Source organism: Eulemur rufifrons, chromosome 15 (genome assembly GCF_041146395.1).
Source record: "Eulemur rufifrons isolate Redbay chromosome 15, OSU_ERuf_1, whole genome shotgun sequence".
Classification (NCBI taxonomy): domain Eukaryota; kingdom Metazoa; phylum Chordata; class Mammalia; order Primates; family Lemuridae; genus Eulemur; species Eulemur rufifrons.
The window spans coordinates 83,322,049-83,345,146 of NC_090997.1; the positions used below are offsets into that span (position 1 = coordinate 83,322,049).

Below are 23,098 nucleotides of genomic sequence, written 5' to 3' on the forward strand. Positions count from 1 at the left end.
ATCCCTATTATGACAATTAGTTACATGACCTCCCACTGAGTAGTAAAAATTATTAATAAATATAAATCACTGAGAATACTTATCACTACTTATATGAGAAGAAAAAGGGTAAAAGTTCAAGAAAGAAGAATTCAAAGCTAAAGAGAAGAAAAGAGGTTAAAATGCCAGCTTAGTAACTAGGAAAAGGGGAAAAGGTAAAACAAAAAGAAAAGGAAAGGAAAGTGTTCTGTACAGAAATGAAACCCTGCTCCTTGGCAATTAATTGTAAGAAGAACTGTATCTAGAAGAACCAACTAAAGACTTTAGAATGCAAAAGGACAAAACATTCATGAACATCAGATCTCTTAAAGAACAAAAAGAGTGAAGAACAAAATGATAATTTTTAATGTATTTTATATCATTTTAGAATGTAATTACAAATTATTTCTATTCCTAAAGTAAAATATTAATATACTTGATCGTAACGCAAATAAAAATGGCTTTGCATCTCAAAATTGATATTTGAACTGAAAAATAATAAAAACCAAAACAGCATACCTGAGCTACCAAGACAGCAGTCAGTCAATAGACAGCAGCTGGTGCAGAATATGCACTTAGTGCAAACAATATCATCACAAGGAGTATATTCAAGAACAAGCAGGCACTCATCTTTTTACCAAGGGCCAATGGCCAAGGGTGGAAGGAGGAGTGGTCTTCTGGGTTCTGCCCTCAGAATCTCAGAGACTGTGACATTTGCTTGGTCAACAAGGGCAAATGCTTATCATGTGCATGCTTGACAGGCTCATAGCCAAGACAAGGGAAATAGGAAGGCTGGAAACTTATTTAAGATACTGTTATTTCCCTTATCACCCTGCAATACATAATTTTATTCCCCACAAAAACAATCTCATAAATGGTAGTTACAATCCTGATCAGCTAACAAAGGGAGACCTAGTTCACTCTATAAGGTCTGCTATATGGCTTTAGAAGTATTGTTCTTTCACTTGAAAATTACTTTGTTATAAAAGAAGGTAAAATAATAGTGCCACTATTCAACTATAATATAGGTTAACTAAGTATTCGTGGATTCATGTGCAAAGTGGACTTTTTCTTAGGTAGCAATTAATCAGGAATTATCGTTAGTTACAAACTCTTAGAATATATTATAATTCACTTCTAAATTGGAGACTGCCTACATATAAATCTAGTTGATGATTCATACACTATAGTTCAAAATTACTAAAATGTTTAATAATGGTTCAAGACTAGAAAAACAAACTCAGCAGTTGGGATAATTCACATTTTAAACAATCAGAAAGTATAGCTTGTGATTTATATGATCTCCTAAGTATCAGTATTATATGCATTGAAATATGCAGTTAAAAACAAAACCTGAAGACATCACAAGAAATCAGAAAGTATTTGCTTATAACAACGAAGACGTAATGCCATTTCAACTCTTCCCACCAAAATACTGAATATAAAAACATCAGACAGAGCTAAAAATTTTGGAATGTCTTTCTGAAAATAAACAGAAACAAGAAGTGAACAAAAAAAACTACCATATGCATACTGAAGTAGCTATGGGAGAAAAATATTTCTTTACTGGGAAAAGGCCAGCTATTTTATTTTCATTAAGAAATAACATTATAGATAATACTGTATTTTTTTGGCAAGGAATACTAATAATATCTGTATCATTTCATGCAAAAGACCATAATTTCTAATTAGCAATTTCCCTTGGTATTTTCTAGAAAGTATGAATTCAAGTTGGTCAGATGCTATTCTTAGCATTAATAATTCCATTGTATTGATTTCTTTCTCTAAGGCAGTAGTTCTCAAACAGAAGTATCCATCAGATTCACCTGGGGATCATTTTGAAAATATACATTCCCAAGTGCCATCCCTCAGAGACTGATCCAGCACATCTGGAGTGAAGACACACTATCTGTCTTGAAATAATTCCCCCAGTGATTACGATTGCTAGGGAAGGACTACTGCTTTAAGGGATTAGCTACCCACTTATTCTGCTCACTAGAGGGCTCTTATTTGATCCACCTTTGCTGAAACTTTGTCATTGTAGGGCACACAGCTGTCAGTAGCAAAAAGGAAAACTCCACACTTCATTAATTATTGTAAAGAAAAAAAGAGATCTGGCAAAATGCTTATTTGAAGAACATGCAACCATACTTGACAACATTTTCTATATATTTATTTTAAGGGGTACATTTAGGACAAATGTTTTGAAAATGTATAAAAATAATTCATGTATTTATCCAGCCACTATATTTACATGGTCCCTTAAAAGATTTTTATATTATCATCATCAAAAATGTACTTTAACAACTTCCATGGTACTCTTAAAAGTCAGAAATTTTAAGATTTTCTAATAGAAAAATTTTAGTATTTCCCTGCAGAAAAATAATGAAACTTGGAATGATATCAGTACTGTTTGAATATATGTCTCAGCTATGCTATGCCACATAAGAATAATCTTCATATTAAACTATAATAATCCCAAGTGCTGGCATTTTTGTTTAAGAACAAAGCACAAAAATATTTCATAGAAAAAAAAGCTCATCATAAAAACTTATAAAGTTGAATGCTTCAAATAAAAATATCTGAGGTTTGATTTTACAATATCAAGTTTTCATATGCACTTTGTAAACATATACTCATTAAAGTCAGTAATCACTAAAAGATTATAAAAAAAATTCAGTGCAAAAATATACCAACTGAAGTTATCAACTGACTTAAGACAATTTTAATATAAAAATCACAACTTGAATCCCATAATATAAAGTGATCCTATAAAGACTTTAATTAAAAATAAAAAGCTCTACAACAGTAATCAAGTTTTCCTTTTGTTACTATTCTCTAGTAAATGCTTTCTTTTGATTAGCTTTTACAATGTCATCAGGAGATGCTGATTTGAAGTCAAATGGTGTTATTGCTACAAGAGGACTTATTTCTTTGTCCTTTACATCTTGAACTTGTCTACTATAAAGGAAAGTCTTATAAAGGTCAAAGGTGCGTCGCTTGCAGCTTTTCAGTGGGTAACGAAGACACAGTGTTGAAGCAAAAGCTGAAGGTCTAGCAGCAAGGGACTTGGTCCAAGAGAGAGAAAAAGGTGGTTTCCTAGTCAAAGAGCCTTTATTGTTCTTCTTAATATCCTTAGGAAAACTGGAATTTTTCCCTAACTTTGAACCTGGAACTTTAGTTCCTGATGCTGGAGCAACTGATTGCTCTACTAAAAGCTTTGGAGCAAAATCTGGGGTTTTTATAAGGACACTAAGATCAATATTTGAATCTATTCCAGGAGACCTCATTTCAGATAAACTGAGCTCAAAAGAATCTTTCTTAATCTGAGAGTTGTCTACATCAATCGTTTCTGCAATCAAATCAGAAAGCGACAAATTCTCAAGGTCTCTTATGGGAGCAGCTTTATGAAATGCCAAAGATGACAGAGATCCTGTTAATTCTGATATTCCAGCTGAAGACTGAGAGCGATTTGCTAGTTGTGACAGGGGAAAGGATCCCAAACTTAGATCTGTAAAACTGGCAGATGACTGGTTACAAAGATCAGATAAAGTAAAGCACTGGCTTCGACTGTTTTCTTTGTGTTCCTGAAACAGTTCGGCTAGGGATGGACTTTCACACTGGAAAAACTTCAAGTTGTCATTTTTTAAAATGTAATTCTTAGCACTTTCTTCACCTAAAGAAACACTTCCAATTTCAGCCTTTTCACTAGCGTTTAGATTATCAAGAGTTGTATTTTCCAATGAGCTAGTTAAGTGCAAAGGATTATTTGAACTTCCTAAACTGTTTTGTACTGGAATGTTTTGGAAATCAGACAGTGAATTGTTTTGAACAAATAAAGAATTATTCAGTGTTGTGCTCTTTGTCATTAAGGACTTTAAATCTGGTATTTCTTTGAATGCAGAATCATCTTTGGAAACACATATCGATGCCTGAGGTCTTAACAAATCACCATCTACATTCTTTGAAAGCAGACTTTCCGGACTATCTGTGGATGATAATCTGACTGATGGCTGACGTTTACAAGAATCTCTTGGCATATCATGAATTAGGTCAGCTAGTGAAAGCTCTTTTGTTAACTTACATGATTCTAGTTTCTTTTCACTTTTAGGTCTGTCAAGTTTCTTTTTTCTATGAAGTAAATAGTGACTTGGAACTGAAGAATTATGATATGATCCATATTTTGCTATTGAGCTAGAACAATCAAAGGGTTTGCTACTACAATCCAAATGATTTGCTGATTGAGGATAAGAACTTTGAAGATTATCAGCTGAAACTTCAGAGGAAGAAAATAAGACTCCTTACCTTACAAGAGCCATTAATTTTCAGATGAATAGGTTGACATATGCAGAAGACAGTCACCGCAACCAAAAGGAAACATGAAATGAGGCATTTAATTACTAAATGCTTCTTTTGATTATGACATGAAAAAAGTGATACTTGATCATTACCAAATATTAAGTGAACACTCTAGAATATTACCTTCCTTTAACAATCTAAAGTAACAGTCATATTTTGTTCACTGATAAATAACAAATGTATAAGTATCAAGCCAGTCAATGTTCTAATTTTCATGAGTTTAACAAAGTGACATTTTAACCATAATTAAATTACAGTCAGGATTATCTCAAATTCAAAACTTCTAAAAAAAAAAAGAAAGAAAAAAGAAAAAACTAGGTTCATTTTCTTCTGTATTTTAATGCATTAAAAACAAACAAGCAAACAAATAACACCCTGTAATTTCTACTGCAATCTAGGAAACACTATTATCATAAGATGACATATTACAGACTCATTCCCATAATAGTTAAAAGTATGCATCTGTGCCTCCCCAACCCTCCCCAAAAAACTCTTAATTCATGGTAGCAGACTGTATCCAACCTTGCTGTAGCAAAAAATCTATCCCACAGTTTACAAGAAATATTGACCTAGCTAACAAATCACCATACTCATACTGACAGATACCAACCAATTAATATAATGGTAGCACCTCATTTCCCCCCTTTTGTCCACTAAATTCCAAATTTAATACCAAATCCTACAAATTTAAAATTAAATATCTGTCTATAAAATGCAAGAATAGTATAATTATGATACTTATATTTAATCATATTTAAATAAATGGAATTATATTAATACATATTAATAATATAAGGATAAAGGAATTTTTAACATTAATTGGCTAGCTATCCCATTTCCTATTTCATTAGCGTTAAAAACAAAATAACTAAAAAGTCCTCTAAGCTATTAACAAGAAGAAAAAAAGTCTTATGTTGTTTTATCTAATTTTATTTCCACTATGTTCTCTTAGATATGAAAACAAGTAGTGAAATAACCAAAAACCAAGGTGTAACAGAACACTCATCTCAAAAATGCACAAACTAGAAGATCAATTAATAATAATCAAGAATTAACTGTAACATGCAAAATTTTAACAGCTCAAGCAAATTAAATTTTGTCTTAAAGGCTCAAGCAAATTAAAGCCTCTTTTTAAACACTACGTAAAACAACTAAAAGAGAACAAGTAAAGGCATACCTTTTTCTATCCTTCCTGTAGACATTGATCCCTCACTCTTCTCCTTCAAATTCTCCATGTTATCTTGTTCCAGAACCACCGACAAAGCCTTCTGCACATCAAACTTGTTCTTCAGAACTGCTTCAACCAATATTTCATCTGGCACAGCATCTCCAAGTATCTCTCTCATGTGATCCAGGCATGAATAAAGACGAGCTAAAACAGACGATGATCAAAAGCTATACTAAATGGTGCCATGATAGAACCCTCAATCTTCAAAATTGATGAAAGATTTGAAACTATACTAGAATATTCAACTCTCCTTTCTCCTTGGCAAAAATTATTTATAATGATCATATTTTTATCCATAATATACCTATCTTCCCTTACCACAGGTAAAACTTCATTAATTAAGAAATCACTAGAATACATATCTCCTGAATAATGACTAATGATTTAAAAAAGTATAAATTATATATACAAATAGCTATTTTCAGTCAATGATGATGATAAAAGTCTCTTGAATAATATTGACTAATGCTTGAAAAAATGTAAATTGCACAGTATATACTAACGCTTATATTCAGTCATCAAGGATGACGGTATCTGCACTGATCATTTTAGACATGTGCAGAAAGAGAGGGGAGAGTGTGGGACTATTTCTAACTTGTTAGTGAAGCCAGTTAATTACTAAGTCTATTTCTTACATTTCTTAAATTACTACTTTAAGTTTTCTTTTAGGTTAACTTCAGTTTTTTCCAGCCAACTAAATTATCCTTAATGACTTTTAAAAAATGGGCAAGATAACCTAATATAAAAACGCCATAAAACTAAGGACATCAGTAGATTAAAAGGAGGATGTTCATTTTAAAAATAAAAAATTAGAAGTATCTAAACTGTTTATGAATTTTAATTTTCTGATAACTGTTATCTTTAAAAAGTAATTATTAGTTTTTATTCATGATAAAAAATCCAGGAGAGCCAAGACTTCGTATCCCTAGAACCTAAAACAGTACCTGGTATCTAGGGGCCAATAAATAAAAATGAATATATTCATTTATATTTGTATATCACTTGACAATTTTCACAATACTTTTATATGTATTCATTTTGTAATCCTCATAACACTACCAGCTAAATATATCAGGCAAATTCTAACTTATAAAGATGAGATTGAAAACTATGGCACTACTAAGTTAGCAATAATCAAAATAGAATTGAGGTTTTCAGACTCTCTACTCCACAAAACCATTTCATAGAATGAAATTTTTTTTTAATTTCAAAATATTAAGTGGGTACACAAAATATGGAATGCTTCACAAATTTGTGTCATCCTCATTCACAGAGGCCATACTAATCTTCTCTGAATCGTTCCAATTTTAGTATATGTGCTGCCAAAGCAAGCACAAAATGAAATTTATATTTGATTTTACATACTTACATGTTGAACAAGGAGACTACTGGCAAGATCCTTCCTTATTTAAAAAAAATTATTTGATACTTTTTTTCCATTGCTCTATTTTTTAATCATTAAAAATAAATTCCTCAAATATTTGAGCAATTCTGCTTTGATTCAATCCAAGATTAATTTTAAAAGGCTAATAAGCTATACTGGAAAAATAATACCTGTTTGAAAAATACATGAATTACTGAAACTAGAACAGAATACATAGCATAGCTAGCATGAGGGCCGCTTCTAATTATAGGAACTATTTTCTACACATACACAAAGAGGCAGTATTGTAAGGGGGTTAAAAGTAGAGGTTATGGAATTAGGCTAGCTTGGTTGACATTCTAATGCCACTTCCTAGCTGGTACAATCTCAGGCAAGTTACTGCTCTGTGTCTCATTTTCTTCCCCTGAAAAATGAGGACAACTGCCCTACCTCATAAGGTTGTCAAGATTAAAGATGCTAATACTTAAACAGTATGTAGAACAGTATCTGGAGAGTACTTAGTAAAAGTTAGCTACAATCATCATTATTGTCATCACGCAATTACTTACATGTGTCAGGTTGGAATGATTAACTTTCCTTCTCAAACATAACTTTGCATTTCATAACTCCTTTATCACTGTCTACTGAAGCATAGCAGAAGGACAAGATTTCTACTCTACTCCTACCCTCTCAACCCACAACGTTAACTGTGACACTTTTCTTTAAAAATACAATTAAATAGTATTGAGAATTTCACACAACCTCTCATCTTCAAATTTTTATCCAGATTCTCAAATGTATTTGCATAGTTGATAAATAAATTCTTTTTATTTCTTCTGTACCTGTTGTTTGCCTTTCCACTTTTCTAATTTTGTATATTTATGCTTTCTCTCCATTTTTCTCAATTTATTAGCAGCTGGTATATATTTTACTGATTCATTCAATGATCAGCTCCCAGATTCGTAAATTTCTTTTTCAAATTAATTATTATAAATTTTCAATTTAAAAACATTTATAGAACAAAGCCACACTCCAGACAAAAAGCAAATTGGCTCAGCCCTGCTCACTATCAACAGATGACATTACTGTTATACCTGGTCATTTTAGTTCTGCTATCAATCTATGGCTTGAGCAATGTCATGTTTGAAACTTATTTATAAAAGAAGAAAGCCAAAATATAAGTATCTTTGTTAAAATGTTTAAGAGTGTTGAAAATAAGCAAATTCAGAACCAATGTCATCACCATTTACAAGTTCTATCTTGAAACTTAATTTACACAGATAATAAACAATCAGGACACTTGTATAGTGCTACTTTAGATTTCACCTTTTTTTTTAAACCTTTTGGAACCTAACATCTTTCTAAGTAAAGGAGTTTCTGTATTCTAATCATAAGCTCTACACAGAGTTTATTAAACAATAAATGGTCTTAAAAAATTCCTATAACAAATCACTGAAGTTTCTTTCCTATGGAAAAAATGAAAGAATATGATAGTTCAATCAAAAATTCTAGTTACTAAACAATAGCCATACAATCAACTTTTCAGCCATACAGTTAAATACACACTTCACACAATATATTTAATAAAACAAATTTTTCCTGAAGATATAAGATACATTTTTATCATTAGTGTATAGTCACTGTTATGAACAATCATGATAAAATTGATAAATTCCGGTGTATTTGGTTATTAATCATTTTCAGGTAAGAAACACAGATACACTATTTTTTGCTATACCTTGATCAATTCCACTTAGCTGATGGTTCGAAAGAGAATTGGAAGATTCTTTTAGATCTTCATAATCATATTCTTCTACAGGTTCAACAACAGAAGGTTTGTCACGTCGTGAGTAAATAAACTGAGCAGCTAGAATATAAAATGATCAAAATGTGCTGTAGTATAGCCATTTCCCATTTATCTTTTTTTTTTTTTACAAAAGTTAAAGATTCTGATCTACCACCTATAGTCAGTTACCCACATTCCGTAACAATGGATGAAACAAAAACCAATCTAAGACAAAACATATCATACCCAAAATCCTGCTCCAATATCCAAATGTCCTTACTATTTATTAATCTCTTATAATGTTCTTCCTTCTTTCCCATAATTTCCAAGACCATTCTACTGAGCTACTTTCTTCATGGTTTTCAAAAACTCTGATCCTTGCCTACTATTCTATGATCCCTGAAATTTTCTCTTCTTTGGTACAAATATTTCAAACCATGTATCAAACTTAATAATTTGCATAATTAAGAAAACACAAGATTAATTTTCACTTCCCAAGAACTGATAATTTTGCCTGAATCCAAGAGTTCACTGAAAACACAGGCCTTAACCTTTGAATAACTCATAATTTCAATCATATACTAACATTGTAAACTAGTGTCATATACCCAACTTTGACTTTCAGGTATCTGTGCTACACTGCAATAGTGGCAGTGTCATCACAACTGGGTATTACATGTTTCATTAAAGGAAGGAAAGACAGATTGTCAAGGTGCCAATACATGCCTAAGTATCATAAATGAAATACAGGTGAGCAAAGGCAAAAATCATAAGGCATGCCCAAAGTATTCATGCTTCCACCTCTACTGGACGGCCACAGAATTCAATCCTGGAGACTGTTCAATTATGAAAGAATACAACTAAAGAACGACAGAAATATTAACATAATATTCAAAAGGCAAGGTATTATTAAGGGTTTTACATTATTTAGTTTTCTATAAAAGCAGAAAACGTTACGTCCATTGACTTTTGTACATGTAATCAGAAGACATTATTTATTAAAAAAAAAACTATTCAAAATTTACAGCTAACACATAAAATATAAAGCTATGGCCTATGTGTAACACTTACATTCAGCAGGCCACAGCATAAGTGCATTCTAATCATTATATAAGTCAATGGCCTTAAAGATTAGCAGGGAAGACAAAGAAGAAAAATGAAATGACATATTTTAAAAGTCAAATGAGTAATACAGATAACAAGTGCTGTGGAAGCATAGAAAATTAAGTAATCAATGAAGACTGGAGCAGTTATAATAAAGGAGGTAACAATGTAGGAAAAGCTGAAGAAGTGGAAGAAATCTTGAACAAGGAAAATAGAATATAAGAGAAATACAAAGCAGTTGCGATAACTGAATCTAATCCACTATAATGCCTGTTTCCTTAACATAAATTAGTTCATACTAATCGGTAAATAGCAGAATGATGAGGATATAATATTGAAGACACTTTAGGTTATGAAACTTTTCTCCCAATACTTCAACGTTTTGTATCACAGCACATAACAGCAACAGATACAACGAAGATACACTAACACCAACCACAGAGGAATATCACGCTGTAATTGTACTATAATGCCACATACCCCACATTCTTCCTCTTGCCTCAGTTCGCCACATACTCTCTTTTGAGGGTCCTGACTGCTTAGCTCTTCAAGATCTGTGAGAATTTTGCTTTTGCAACACTGCTCATTAGTTTTAACCTTTTCTTACATCTCCTTCTATGAAGCTTTCACCAATTTTAATGGAACGTCCTGTGCTTACTAAAGTATTAGGAAGATAATGTATCTTATTAAATGTGTGAGCATTTTTATTAAGATGACGACTATTTTTCTCAGTACTCTATAGGTTGAGTGATCTGTACTGATCCTATTTTTTCCCTTAAGTTGTTATTTTTAGCATATAATTTTAAAGACCACGAAATTTTTCGGGAATGCACATATTATATCGTGTGATCCCTAATTTGCCCCCTCTTGTGCAAGGAGACCATAACGCTGGTGTTATATTAATAGTCACCATGGCTAAATAGCAGAAAGAGATATCCTATTTCATAAATTCTTTAACAGGACCACTTTTTTTCACGTTAAAATCTCAGAATTAGAGATGTGTCTTATAGTCAAATGACATCTTAGTATTATGTAATACTTAGATTGGCAGCCTTTTGTTTTAAAGCAGTCCATGAAGTAATATGCCTTACAATCCATAGCATCTTAGATTTAACAAAATGTGGGAGTACTAAAAAATATAAATTGGCAATTTTCTGTCTGGTGATTTACAAATTGCTTTCTTGGCTTTAATAAACTATATTCAGTTTAGCCTAAAAGTAACAAATAATACTTTCCCCAACTTCCTCTCATACATATGAATGGTGAGGAAGAAACCTAAAACAAATCAAAAAACTAAGTGAGGCATGAAATCAGATGCTTCCCTCAACAAGTTTCCCTAGAAAATATTGATGAGGAAGAGGAAGTTCTCAACATACAGGCTTCTACTCTACCTCCTAGGAGTTACTTTTTCCTGCAGGGTTTTCCTACTGCCCCTCACCCAATCCCCACCTACCACCCAACCATCAGCCCACCGACACATACACACACACACACACACACACACACACAAATCCAACTCAGAAACCCATACTGTGGCCACTCTTTTGGCCATAGTAATGGTTGGGTTTGCCTGGGAGGGATGAAGGTTAGGAAAACTCCTCCAGCAAAAATAAAATTAGCAACTAGGGGAGAAAAAGTAGTCCAAATCTTTGAAATTGAAATAAGAGCCCAAAAGGCAAGAAATACAGTAAAAATGGAGGGAAATGCAATAGTGAGAAAATGGATAAATACAGAATGTTATTCCCTAAAATTTCAAATCACAAAGTTTGATGGAAGTGCTTTCTGAAAAAAATGGACACCCACAGTAATTTTTTAAATTTAAGGCATTTTAATAAACATAAAAGTTAAAAGAATTCAAAACCTTATTCCAGAAACTACTTAAAATAAAAATCACGTGAGGCATTCATTAAAGATAAAGCTTTCTACACTTCTTCCCATGATTAAGTGGTACAGCAATGGAGCAGGAAATTTGTATTGTTAAGAACCACTCCCAGATGATTCACATCAGGGAAGGTTAGGAAATATTGGCCTACAAGTTTCTCATTTCTTCTGTCCCACCTGTAGTCCACTTTGTAGAACATTATCAGTTACCTGCCCAAAATACTACCCTCCTTACTCAAAAACCTCCAATAAGTGGACACTACAAACACAAAATTGAAAACTGTCTTCCACAATTTGGTTCTCATTTCCCTTCCTAGCCCTCTTTCCTGCTTCAATTTGCACTAATCCTGGGAGTCTCCCAAAACAATCCTCACTTAGAGGACACTGCTTAAGCAATGTAGTTTCCTATACCTGGAATGCCATTCTTGGTTATAAATTTACCAGCCCCAATCCCACCCCTCCTTTAAGAAGCCTTCCCAGACTCCTTCATCAGGATTATTTTATTTATCCACCATACTACTGTAGCAAGCTTTGAACAAGACTTTAAACAAGCTACATTATACCAACCTAATTTATAAATTTATTAGAATAGGGTTTTTCTTATACATAAATTGATGCTCAATAAAAGTTTTAAATTGGAATGAACCAAATAAAGATTACTTCTAATCATATTAGTTGAAATGAAATACATAACCATTGAAATAAAGTTTAATATATAGGCTCTTCTGACTCTTTTGAGATAGATTCAATACTCAATATCAAAGTCAATCTTTCTAAAGGAAATTTTAAAAGTTAACATTTAGAAAATGCCTTTCCATCAGGAAAACTGGACTTAACGAATTCAAAAAAATATACATGTGCTGGTGAATTTTAGAGAGAAATTCCTATTAATTAGTAAAGTCACTCAATTATCAGATTTCATTACACCCTGAGTATGATTGGCTAGCTCTTCCATGACATTAGCTGCTTCTTTAAGAACAGAAAGTATTCTTCTAAAACTATTCATTTTTTATTGAAAATTACTTAGAAAACATACTACTAAAGTAGGAATTAAGTTTCTGATCTGTTGTTACTGCTATTTTTTAAATGTTTTGAAAAATAAAAAATCCAAAGTCACATGTTTTTGTTAAAAATATCAGTTTGTCACAGAAGAAACTCAAAACCATTCAACTATCTCCTGCTTTGATAATGTTGGTTGACTTTTTGGTGTGTACAAAAGTAACTCAAACTGTCTTGAACACAAGCACATAAAAGACACACATCAAGAGCTATGAGAGACACACAGATAAACTCTGATCCTGTCCTAAAGAAAGCTAGGCCATAAATGCATATCTCAGAAAAACACCCTCTGAAGATCTGACCATGTGTACTGTTAGCTCATTACTCAAGATAAAGTTATTTATACAGATAACCTAGATAAATGACTACATTAACCTGCAATACTAGGGTATCAGTAATATCTCTCTCTATGAAGGGTTCTACTCTTAAGCAAGCTATATTCAACAACTTCCAAATCCTATAAACCTGAACTCCTGTAAATTTTTTCTTTACCTCAAAATCCAGTGCTACCACTCTTGACCTACACAAACAGTTCTCAATGCATATCGTAGCATACCCTAGTGGACTTGTTAAAACAGCTGCTGTGCCTCACTTTCAAAGTTTTTGACTCTTGGGTGTGGCCTCCAATATTGCATTTCTAATAAACTCTCAAATGCTGCTGACGGTTCAGGGACCATACTTTGAGAACACTGTCCCAAAATAAATACATGTCCTTTAGATAAATACATATAATAGTTTCCTATCTAGTCTACCTACATGCATTCAAGTAGCACCTTTAATCCACTCTCTACCATGTAGATTTTAAAACTCAAATTGAACATTATACCCACATCATCATCTCAGTTCCATAAACATGCCATGCTCTCTATTGTGCTTATTAGAATGTGAGTGATGAGGATAGTGCTACCAGACATCACTTTATCATCTTTAAAATTTAAGTTACCTAGTCAACTGTGATGCTGAATTATAGGAGCCCCAAAGGGCAAGTGCCCAGGAGGTACCTTGGAAAATGTGAAATTTGTTTTATTCCTAAATCCCTATAAAATGTCTTCTTTTGAAGCCCTGAATAAGGAGCTTTAAAGGAATTAGTCCGTTTCTCAACTTCTAACCTACCATTCTTTACTCAGCTTTGTGACGCTGGGGTGAAGTCTCTGCAAAACACATTTCTTCTTTGACACCTGGCTCTCTCTTAGGATCAGGGAAAGAGAAGCTAAAGGGAAACTAGAAGACTGAAGGAGGAAGGCACAGGATCCTTCCTTTTTGCTTCTTGTTCCGGTCAGTGTCACCCTAGCAACAGTGTCACCCTTGCAGAAGCAGTTTGTTTCAGTAAATAGCAATTAATATCCATTTTCAGTTTTTCCAAAACTCTCAGAACCAGCTTCAGCTTGCTTCTTCACATCCCAGACACCATGACCAGCTAGTAGGGTGGTCAAAAGACTGAATCTCAGCTTCAAAGGGTCTCTTCAGAGGCCAGAGGCACCAGCATCAGTCACACAGTGTCTTCCTCCCCAGAGGTCTTAGTCCCAGCTCACAGTCCCTCCTATAAACTTCAGAGGCAAAGCAGCAAACCAGAACCCTCCCCTCATGGTCTAAGTCCCAGCTCCAAGCAGCCCTCATAAGTTTCTAAAACATCACTTTCAACCTTGTCCATTTATTCCCATAAGCACTAGGGATGGCAAATGCTTCCTGAAGTTACTACCTTCTCGATATTTTAGTTGTCATTTTTGAATTTTTTTGTTCTGTGATACATGGTTAACAACTTTTCATATTAAATTCTCTGGTAAAATAATTGGTGCAATTTCTATCTCCTAACAGAATATTGACTTATAACAGGGAAACATTAAAGGAAGAGAGGCCATGATTAGCTAAATCAGGAAAGTACTTGACCTGAAGAACATGCCTACAAATAAACAGCAAGATGCATTTCAGAATAACAAGTAACAGGAAAAAAGGTGACAGAGTAGACAGGATAAGACAACTTCTGGAGCAACCAACGCCTTTATAAAGAAAAATTATAAAAGTCAGAAGGAGTACATTTGGTTTTCAGAGGGTAAAAATGGGATTAAAGCAGGTACAGTTTATAGGACAGCCCAGTAGACTGTAAGGTAATTGAGACAAGGAGGATGTCTTAGTCCATTCAGGCTGCTATAACGAAATACCATAAACTGGACAGCTTTCAAACAACAGAAATTTATGTCTCACATTCAGAGGCTGGGAAGTCGAAGATCAAGGCAGACTCTATGTCTGGTGAAGGACTGCTTTAGGGCTCACAGACAGCACCTACTTGCTGTGTCCTCACCTGGTAGAAGAATGAGGGAGTCTCCCTGAGGCCTCTTTTTTAAGGGCACTAATCCCATTTAGGAGGATCTACTCTCATGACCTAATCACCTCCCAAACACCCTACCTCCTAATGCCATCACTTTGGGGATTAGGATTTCAACATAGAATTTTGACACAAACATTCAGATCACAGAGGAGGACTTTGCTGGAAATGTTAATTATACTAATCTTTAAACTTGTGGAAAATGAGTTTTATGAATTATATTTATACAGTACCTAATTACAGGTAAATTGTACCCCCTCTGTTATGCCATACTAAAATTTAGGAGGGCGTTTTAACCAATTGTATATATATAGTAGGCTAAAATTTAAAGACAAATGTATCATTAGAGAAATGAGAGAAAGATTGGGATCAAAGACTCAGTCCTTGCTGAAAGAATGTATGAATCTCTTCTTCATAAGGTCATAGAGAAGAAATCTTTAGGTACACAAGCTAAAAGATGCAGCTCTTATGTGGAATCATACAGAAACTTAGACTCTAATCCCTCTGTGGCTCCATCAGAAGTCTGAAGTACATGTATTTGGTTTATTTACCAAACTGTTTAACAGTAAAGTACTATATAAAGGAATCATTTTCTGAAGGATAGCATAAATAAATAAATAAATGGAAGTCTAAGCATAACACCTCAATGTTTCTAATATCAAAAAGAGACTCAGGGATATAAAATTAACTGCTGCCCGACTTCAGAGGTTTTAGAATTTCATTATTGACTAAATTACCATTTTAGGACATTTTGATTAACTATATGTTGCAAAGAATATTGGAAAAACCAGTCTTCAGAGTTTTCTTGAAATTGTTTAAAACTAAATGATGGAATCAAAACCATTTCATGCATGGGTAAAGAAATTATTTTATATAACTTTAAAAATTAACATATAATTATCTTTTTAAATGTTACATATTGTAGTCTCATGGAATACTAAAATTCACCTGTTGATGGAGAAATACAATAATCATCCTCTACAGACTGGCCATAGAGATCATCATCTTCAAAATCTAAAATAAAAACAAAAGAGATAAATTCATTTACAAGTTCTTTTTACACTGATGTATTTGAATTCTCCCCAAAACAAATTATTCATCAAAATTAAAGAAACTTAGATTATCTACTTTTCAAAAAAATTCTAAGACTTTCACCCACAAAATAAGTAACTTACTAACATTCTATAATTATAAAGACATACATGGTTCTTGAGTTTTTAAGCTAATTGGGTTTTATTGAGTTTTTCCAAGTTTTCATCTCATCTGATCGAAAAATAATAACCCTATAGATCTACAGTTCCCAACCCCAGGGCCACAGCCTGGTAGCGGTCTGTGGCCTGTTAGGAACCAGGCTGGGGATCATCTCTGCCTCCCTCCCACTTGCCGTCCATGGAAAAATTGTCTTCCATGAAACTTAGAAACTGGGCTACACCGCAAGAGGTGAGCTGTGGGTGAGGGAGCAAAGCTTCATCTATATTTACAGCTGCTCCCCACTGCTCACATCACCACCTGAGCTCTGCACCTCCCACCCCCCCACTCCCAGAAAAACTGGCTTCCACGAAACAAGTCCCTGGTACCAAAAAGGCTGGAGACCACTGCTATAGACAATATATTTGAATTGTCTTTCCAGTGTTGACAGAAACCTGAAATAAGCCATCTATCCATTTTTTTCTCCAAGTGCCCTCTTATAACCAAAGTACTGACTAGCACACACAGTAGATCATGACAGTAATTTTTCTTCATGTAGAGCTAGGTAACCTCTAATAAACCACCTTATCCTAAACTCTCTTGTGCTCACTCCCTACTGACTGGAATATGCTCTTTGTCCATATTTTCCTAAGGGTATCTCTTTCTCCTAATTAAGGTTTCAGCTCAAATATCACCTCTTTGCAGAAGTCTTCTCTGACCACTCTGGGTAAAAACAGCAAGCCCCCCTCCCAACTTTACCCTCTAGAACACTCCTCCAATTTACAGTATTGTCTTCAAAGCACTACACCGGTTTCACTCCATGAGCCCATCAGCTTCTTCAGGGTAAGACTTGGTTTAGCCAACTACCTGACACATAATAACATTTGGCACTAAACGAATATTCGTTTTGTTATAAATTAATGCACCAAACTAATTAAAACTAAAAACCCACACGGAACGTAAATATATTTACATAAATGTATTTAGTCATTCATTCGACAAATACTAACACCATGCCAGGGTCTATTAGAGACACCAGCTCATTACTGTTCAACTCTTTCCCAGCTCTTTCCAAAGCTAAAATCTGACAAGGAACAGACAAGAAAATGGGCAATTATAAAACCATGTGACAAGTACTCAACATGAGAAATACAGAGCAATTTAGGCACACACACAAACAATAAAACAAGAATTGGGAGTGAGATGGCTAGAGAAAGATCCCCAGAATATCCAAACCAATTCCAAAGACAGACTTAGCTAGTTTCTGAGGGTATGCATGAAGCAAGAACGGCATGCTCAAAGGCTGAGACCAAATGCTTAAGGCAGAGAAAGATTACATAAATGCTACTATTGGATAAAAATAGTAACATTATTGTTATAGTGTAACATTCAATAAATTATTAGATCACAACCATGAGTTAAGTAATTTAGGGCCATTCACAAACAAAATATTTTTAAATATTAAAGACAACATGAACCTTTTTTTACTTGGTCAGTTTTTCAATACTGAAATTGACCCTAAAGTGCCAAAATATAAAAAGTTGAAGAGAATTCTTTCCTGTGATCTTTACAAAGTGGTTCATTTCCTCAATAAAATTTTGGAGTATTTACTGCATGTGAAGAACATTGTGGCAGCTACCAGAGTAAATATAAAATTAAAATATGGATTTTTGCCTTCCTGGGGCTTTTAAATCAGTAGCTGAGGCAGTCACGTAAAGACTGTCTAAATTACAGAGAAAAATAAAGTAGACATTAAGTAGAGGAACCAATAGATTTTAGAAAACAAACACTCTCTAAAGAGGTTATATTATTAATTACTTTTGAGAATTTTTAAATTATAATATTATTCTGAGAGTCCAGGGGAGAAGAAGAGTCCCGAACTGGGAAGAAGAGAAATAAACTGGACCCTGAAAATGAATAGAATTTTTTTAAGTAGGAACAGTGCACCCACTGTTACACCTCCTATGTTACAGGAACAGCTTGGTTATTATGTCACCAATTGTTCCAAAGAAACACAACACATGACAATCTGACCTCAGGAGGCCAAGGTGATATTTAGCACTCACTCCCTCAGACCTAGCCCCTCTCCTCCATGAAACATTCCTTCACATAGAAATCCTGCTTAAACTCCCTCAACCTATTCTAAATTAAGTGTTCTCACTTGCAGAGCCCTGCACAGCACTTTGTCAGTACTTTTTTGTAGCATCTCTTATGTTCTAATCATCTGTTACTTGTATTATCTCCTCCTTTTATATTACCCTCAAACATCTTATTGTCAGTCCCCAAAGCTTAGAGCAGTACTCTAAGCACTTAATATTGGTTGAGGAAATGATAAACGACTATCAAAGAAATTAATGAGTAATAGGCCTATTTACGTATTTTGCATCAAATTTCCAAAAATATCTCCCAGTCTAAAGTCATTTTTCAGGTGACAGTGGTCCACATCCACTGCAATTATTTAAAAAGGCTTCCATTCTAAAGTGAACACCAGGCAATTAACATGTGCCAAGAGGACTGGGTCAGTCTTCAAATGTAACACAGGGTGTTAGATGCCCTCCCCTATGGTTGGAGCATACTGATGTTCTAGAATAATCTACTAGGGGTGTCAATGATAACCACCAATATATTAAGCACTACATGCTCTGCACTTCTCAAAGCAATAGATCTTTAATCTATTCCTCTTCTGCATTAGTTCATGTTTGTTTATATTTTTAGTTTGTATGATGCTTTGCGATGCCTACAATTATCCATTGCATAAAGAGGGGCGTGCTCCTCCTAAAACTAATTCTAACTTTTTTTAACTCCTAGAGAACGTTCATACACATTTTTTCTTTTATTTCATTTTTTAAAATCAAAAAGTCCTTTTCCAAGCCTTCTTTCCTCTAGTACTGCTTCTTATTTCCATTTTAAAACTGATTTATAGTGAACATTACCAGCCAAGAATTGAGTATGCATCTCAAGATCACCTGATCAACTCATTTAATATGTGTCTATTCTACTGTCACCTCAGTTTTCAATCTAAATTCGTTGACAAAAATTAGTTAGCTCAAGCTAGGTTCCGCACCAAGTATGGATGAACATGAACAAAAGATTTGTCATATAAATCTAACACAGTTATAGCAGGTCAGCTGAATGTAAGTCAATCTGTGTTTTACAAATAAGCAGTTTCGTGAGCATTTTTGAAAGGGAATTTGGGGGAGAGAAGCTAGAAGCAGGCACGTGAGTGCCCGCCCTGAGAGGAAACAATGGAAGAGGTGACAATCCTTATGTGCATAAATATCACCGGATCCCAATCTCACCAAATGTCCTTCCCATATGACGCCGAGTAGCACCTCTCCCCAAGCCAAATAAAATCACTTCCAGAGAGCAGAAATCATGACTTAAAATAACGCCATCCGGTGGCACTCAGATGTCCGGTTATTTTTCCCAGCTGGGCCTCTCCGAATGACAGCCTGGCACCACTGACGAGGAACTCACAGATCCAAGTGGATGCCAACGTGCTGGGATCGCAGCTAGAACAGCGTATATAAAGTCCCGGTATGACCCTGCCACCTACCTTCATCGTAGTTATAGCCTCGGACATTCCGATGCCGGGCCATGGTGCCGGAGAGGACGTTTGCTTCTGCCCCTTCCAAAACACCCCGCTTAGATACTGACAAGGAGCCAACTTTGGCCCGAAGAACACGTCGGCGCCATCTTAGCTTCCGGCAGGCCTGTCCGCGGAGCGCCCGCGCACGCGCGACGTCTTATCTGCGCACCGCGCAACAGCAACCTCTCAGCAACCTCCCTACGGACGCATGCGCACCGATGTGCATCGGAAAGTCCCGCCTACGGGCAGGTCTACTGACTGGGATTTCAAACCGGGTAAATCCGGCCGGCTGGAATTTATTGGTTTTAGCCAAATATTGTGAGCAGGGATCCTTGATCTACGCCAGCGTCCCGGTTTTCCAATTTGATTTCTGATAATGTATTGAAAAAGCTGACTGTGTAGAGCAGGGACCTTGTTTTATACAATTTCATCTTTGAAGTCTAGTTCACGATAAGCATTCAAAAGACGTGTAAATTTGATATAAGAATTAGTCCATGCTTTAGAGGGAGGAAAAATGACTACTTTTAAACAGGTTTATATGGTCAATTAGAGAACCTAGCTACAATAGGTCACCATGCTTTCGTATAATTCATGGCTTTATGTATGGGATCTGCATTAAAAACCTCTAGTAAAAACAACTATCTGCTCTTAGCCACGTAAATTTACATAGTTTGTAGCTATGTAAATGATCTTTATCAGCATCATAAAGGATTCACTGAGCATTCCATGAACACAAAATTGCGTGTAACATGCTGAGTATTAAATATAGCACTGGCCTCAGGTGGTAATGACGAATGTTGTTGATGCATAAATTTATAACCTACTATTAAATGTCCTTATTTCTTAGAACAGAAAGTTAATAATGCTATATAAAAAAACCAACCTCATTATCATACTGAACAAACCACTTCAATTTTAGCTTGTATTTTTGAAATGATACTTCACATCAAAGGCAAATGTCAAAGTCTAGAAATAAAAGCTTACTCAGCTTTTTATTACCCACAATAGAAAGAAATAATACAAATTTAATCCATATTTGTAAGTGGCTTGGAATGTAATTTATACATGCATTTGAATGTGTCTGACTACAAAATGGTTGTTCTTCACTATCATTGCTGTTTAATGTAGCTCCATGACAAAATTTTACAAAAAAATAGAGATAGTTGCTGATTTTATATGGCTTAAATGTTTTTTTATCTTACACCTTTAGAGAAATTTTGTGTTGCAGCCTATTTCTTTGTAAAATAAAGATAGTAATACTATCTAACTCACAGAGTTGTGAATAATAATTTATCCATGTAAGAGGATTTATCACAGATCATAGTAGGTGTGTACAAATATTGTGTTATTAAAATATAAATGGCAGCTTCCACCTCACTGTAATTGTCAATTACAAGCTTAAATACAACTCACTGAGGTATGAAGTGAATGAGTTATAAATTGACCATGAGTAAGCAAAGTGCCGAGGGAGCAATGAACAAGACAACATTACTTCTGCTAGAGAAATCATATATAATTTCCCTCTGGGTCAACAGTAATGCATCCCTTAAAATTCTAAATACTTGAGAGCCTCCACTGCATCTCAAGTAGTAGGGCCTCAATAGCAAAGCCTTTACCAACTTCCTTAGAAAAAGTCAGAATTTTATCCACTGACCCCAGAACTCTGTAGGTGTGATTGTAAAAGTTTGGTATTGTGTTTTGATGGAAAGTACCATGACTTAGAAGTCACACAAACCTGGATTTCAATCCCAGTTTTGCTGCTGTTTGTTAACTTTGTAAAAGAAAAAAAAAATCTCAGGACCTCTCCCCACAACTCCTTATGCAAAAGAGGTCAAGCCAGGAGGCTGAGTCATGTAAAACCCCCTTCCAAATGAATAGCTTTTACTAACATTATGCACCAGGACTGCCCCCATAGATCATTCATAAGGAAATTCTTTGCTGGCCTCCCATAAACAAGGACATGTAAATTGTAACTTTGAGTCTGCAGACTAAGTCTAGCTCCTAAAATGAAAGTCTGTTGATTCCACACTCTTAATGTTGATTATAAGTTTATCTTTCCGGGTGTAGAACAGAGACAAAACAAGATCAATCATTCTTCCATCTACCCAGGGATATCACTCCTTTTTTTTCTTCAGTCACCTTACCTTATGTAAAATGTAGATTTTGGGGGGCCTCACAGAATGTAACCATTTGCCTCACTGCCCACCCTACTCTTCCTTTTTCTTTCTGTATGTCATTTCCCTTTAAAAATACTAGAATTGGCCATGGCACAGTGGCTCATATAGGTCAGGAGTTCAAGACCAGCCTGAGCAACACAGTGAGACCCCCTCTCTACAAAAAATAGAAAAATTAGCCAGGTGTGGTGGTACATGCTTGTGGTACCAGCTACTCGGGAGGCTGAGGTAGGAGGATCCCTTGAGCCCAGTAGTTAGTTTTGAGGTTACAGTGAGCTATAATGATGCCACTGCACTCTAGCTGGGGCAACAGAGCGAGACCCTGTCTTAAAAAAAAAAAAAAATACAGGAGTTCCCAAATTCCACTTTGGAAAAGCACCACAGATGTATGTGTCTGTGGTTTGTGTTTTTCCCAGGTGTGTCCTCAAACTTTGGCTTAATAAATCTCCATTGATTGAGATCTTTGCCTCAGTCACTTATTTTGGGTTGTTAACTTCTATGGGCTTAATTTCTTCATCTGTAAAATGGATATATATAAAAATGTATGTCTTTGGCTAGGCATGGTGGCTCACGCCTATAATCCTAAATTTTGGGAGACTGAGGTGGGAGGATCACTTGAGCCCAAGAGTTTGAGACTAGCCTGAGCAAGAGCGAGACCCCATCTCTACCAAAAATAGAAAAATTAGCTGGGTGTGGTGGCACATGCCTATAGTCCCAGCTATCCAGAAGGCTGAAGCAGGAGGATGGCTTGAGCCCAGGGGTTTGAGGTTGCAGTGGGCTATGATGATGCCACTGCACTCTAGCCTAGGCAACAGAGCAAGACCCTGTCTCAAAAAAAAAAAAAAGTGTGTTTTTTATTTTCTAAAAAGAAAATGATGTGTGTAAAAACAGTAGCTGTTACATAGTAGGTATTGAATAAATCCTAGTTCTCTACCCTACTAATTATAATTAGAAAGTTTTATCTTTCTCTCTCCAGCACCCTAATATCCAGCACTTTAAGTGTTTGCACTTTAAGTTTTGCTGAAT

General features: G+C 34.9%; 1 protein-coding gene and 1 non-coding gene across 4 annotated transcripts in view; both read right to left on the bottom strand.

Annotated features, from left to right (window-relative positions):
• The window catches only part of HBS1L (HBS1 like translational GTPase), an 86,010-nt gene extending 65,980 nt beyond the window's left edge, over positions 1-20,030 (bottom strand). Inside the window, exons 1-5 of one of the 3 annotated variants that reach the window (XM_069489143.1) lie at positions 19,866-20,030; positions 16,070-16,135; positions 8,707-8,835; positions 5,555-5,749; positions 2,177-4,318 (exon numbers count right to left, since the gene is read on the bottom strand). In XM_069489143.1, coding sequence (XP_069345244.1) covers positions 2,850-4,318; positions 5,555-5,749; positions 8,707-8,835; positions 16,070-16,135; positions 19,866-19,908 — 1,902 coding nt within the window. In that variant the 5' untranslated portion in view covers positions 19,909-20,030 and the 3' untranslated portion in view covers positions 2,177-2,849. Of the gene's footprint in view, positions 1-2,176; positions 4,319-5,554; positions 5,750-8,706; positions 8,836-16,069; positions 16,136-19,865 lie in introns of those variants that run through there. The other 2 variants (XM_069489142.1, XM_069489141.1) reach the window with 2 other exon arrangements.
• Positions 6,834-6,940, bottom strand: LOC138396133 (U6 spliceosomal RNA). The gene has a single exon (XR_011235612.1). It is a non-coding gene; the product is annotated as a U6 spliceosomal RNA (small nuclear RNA).
• Positions 20,031-23,098: the final 3,068 nt, after the last annotated feature.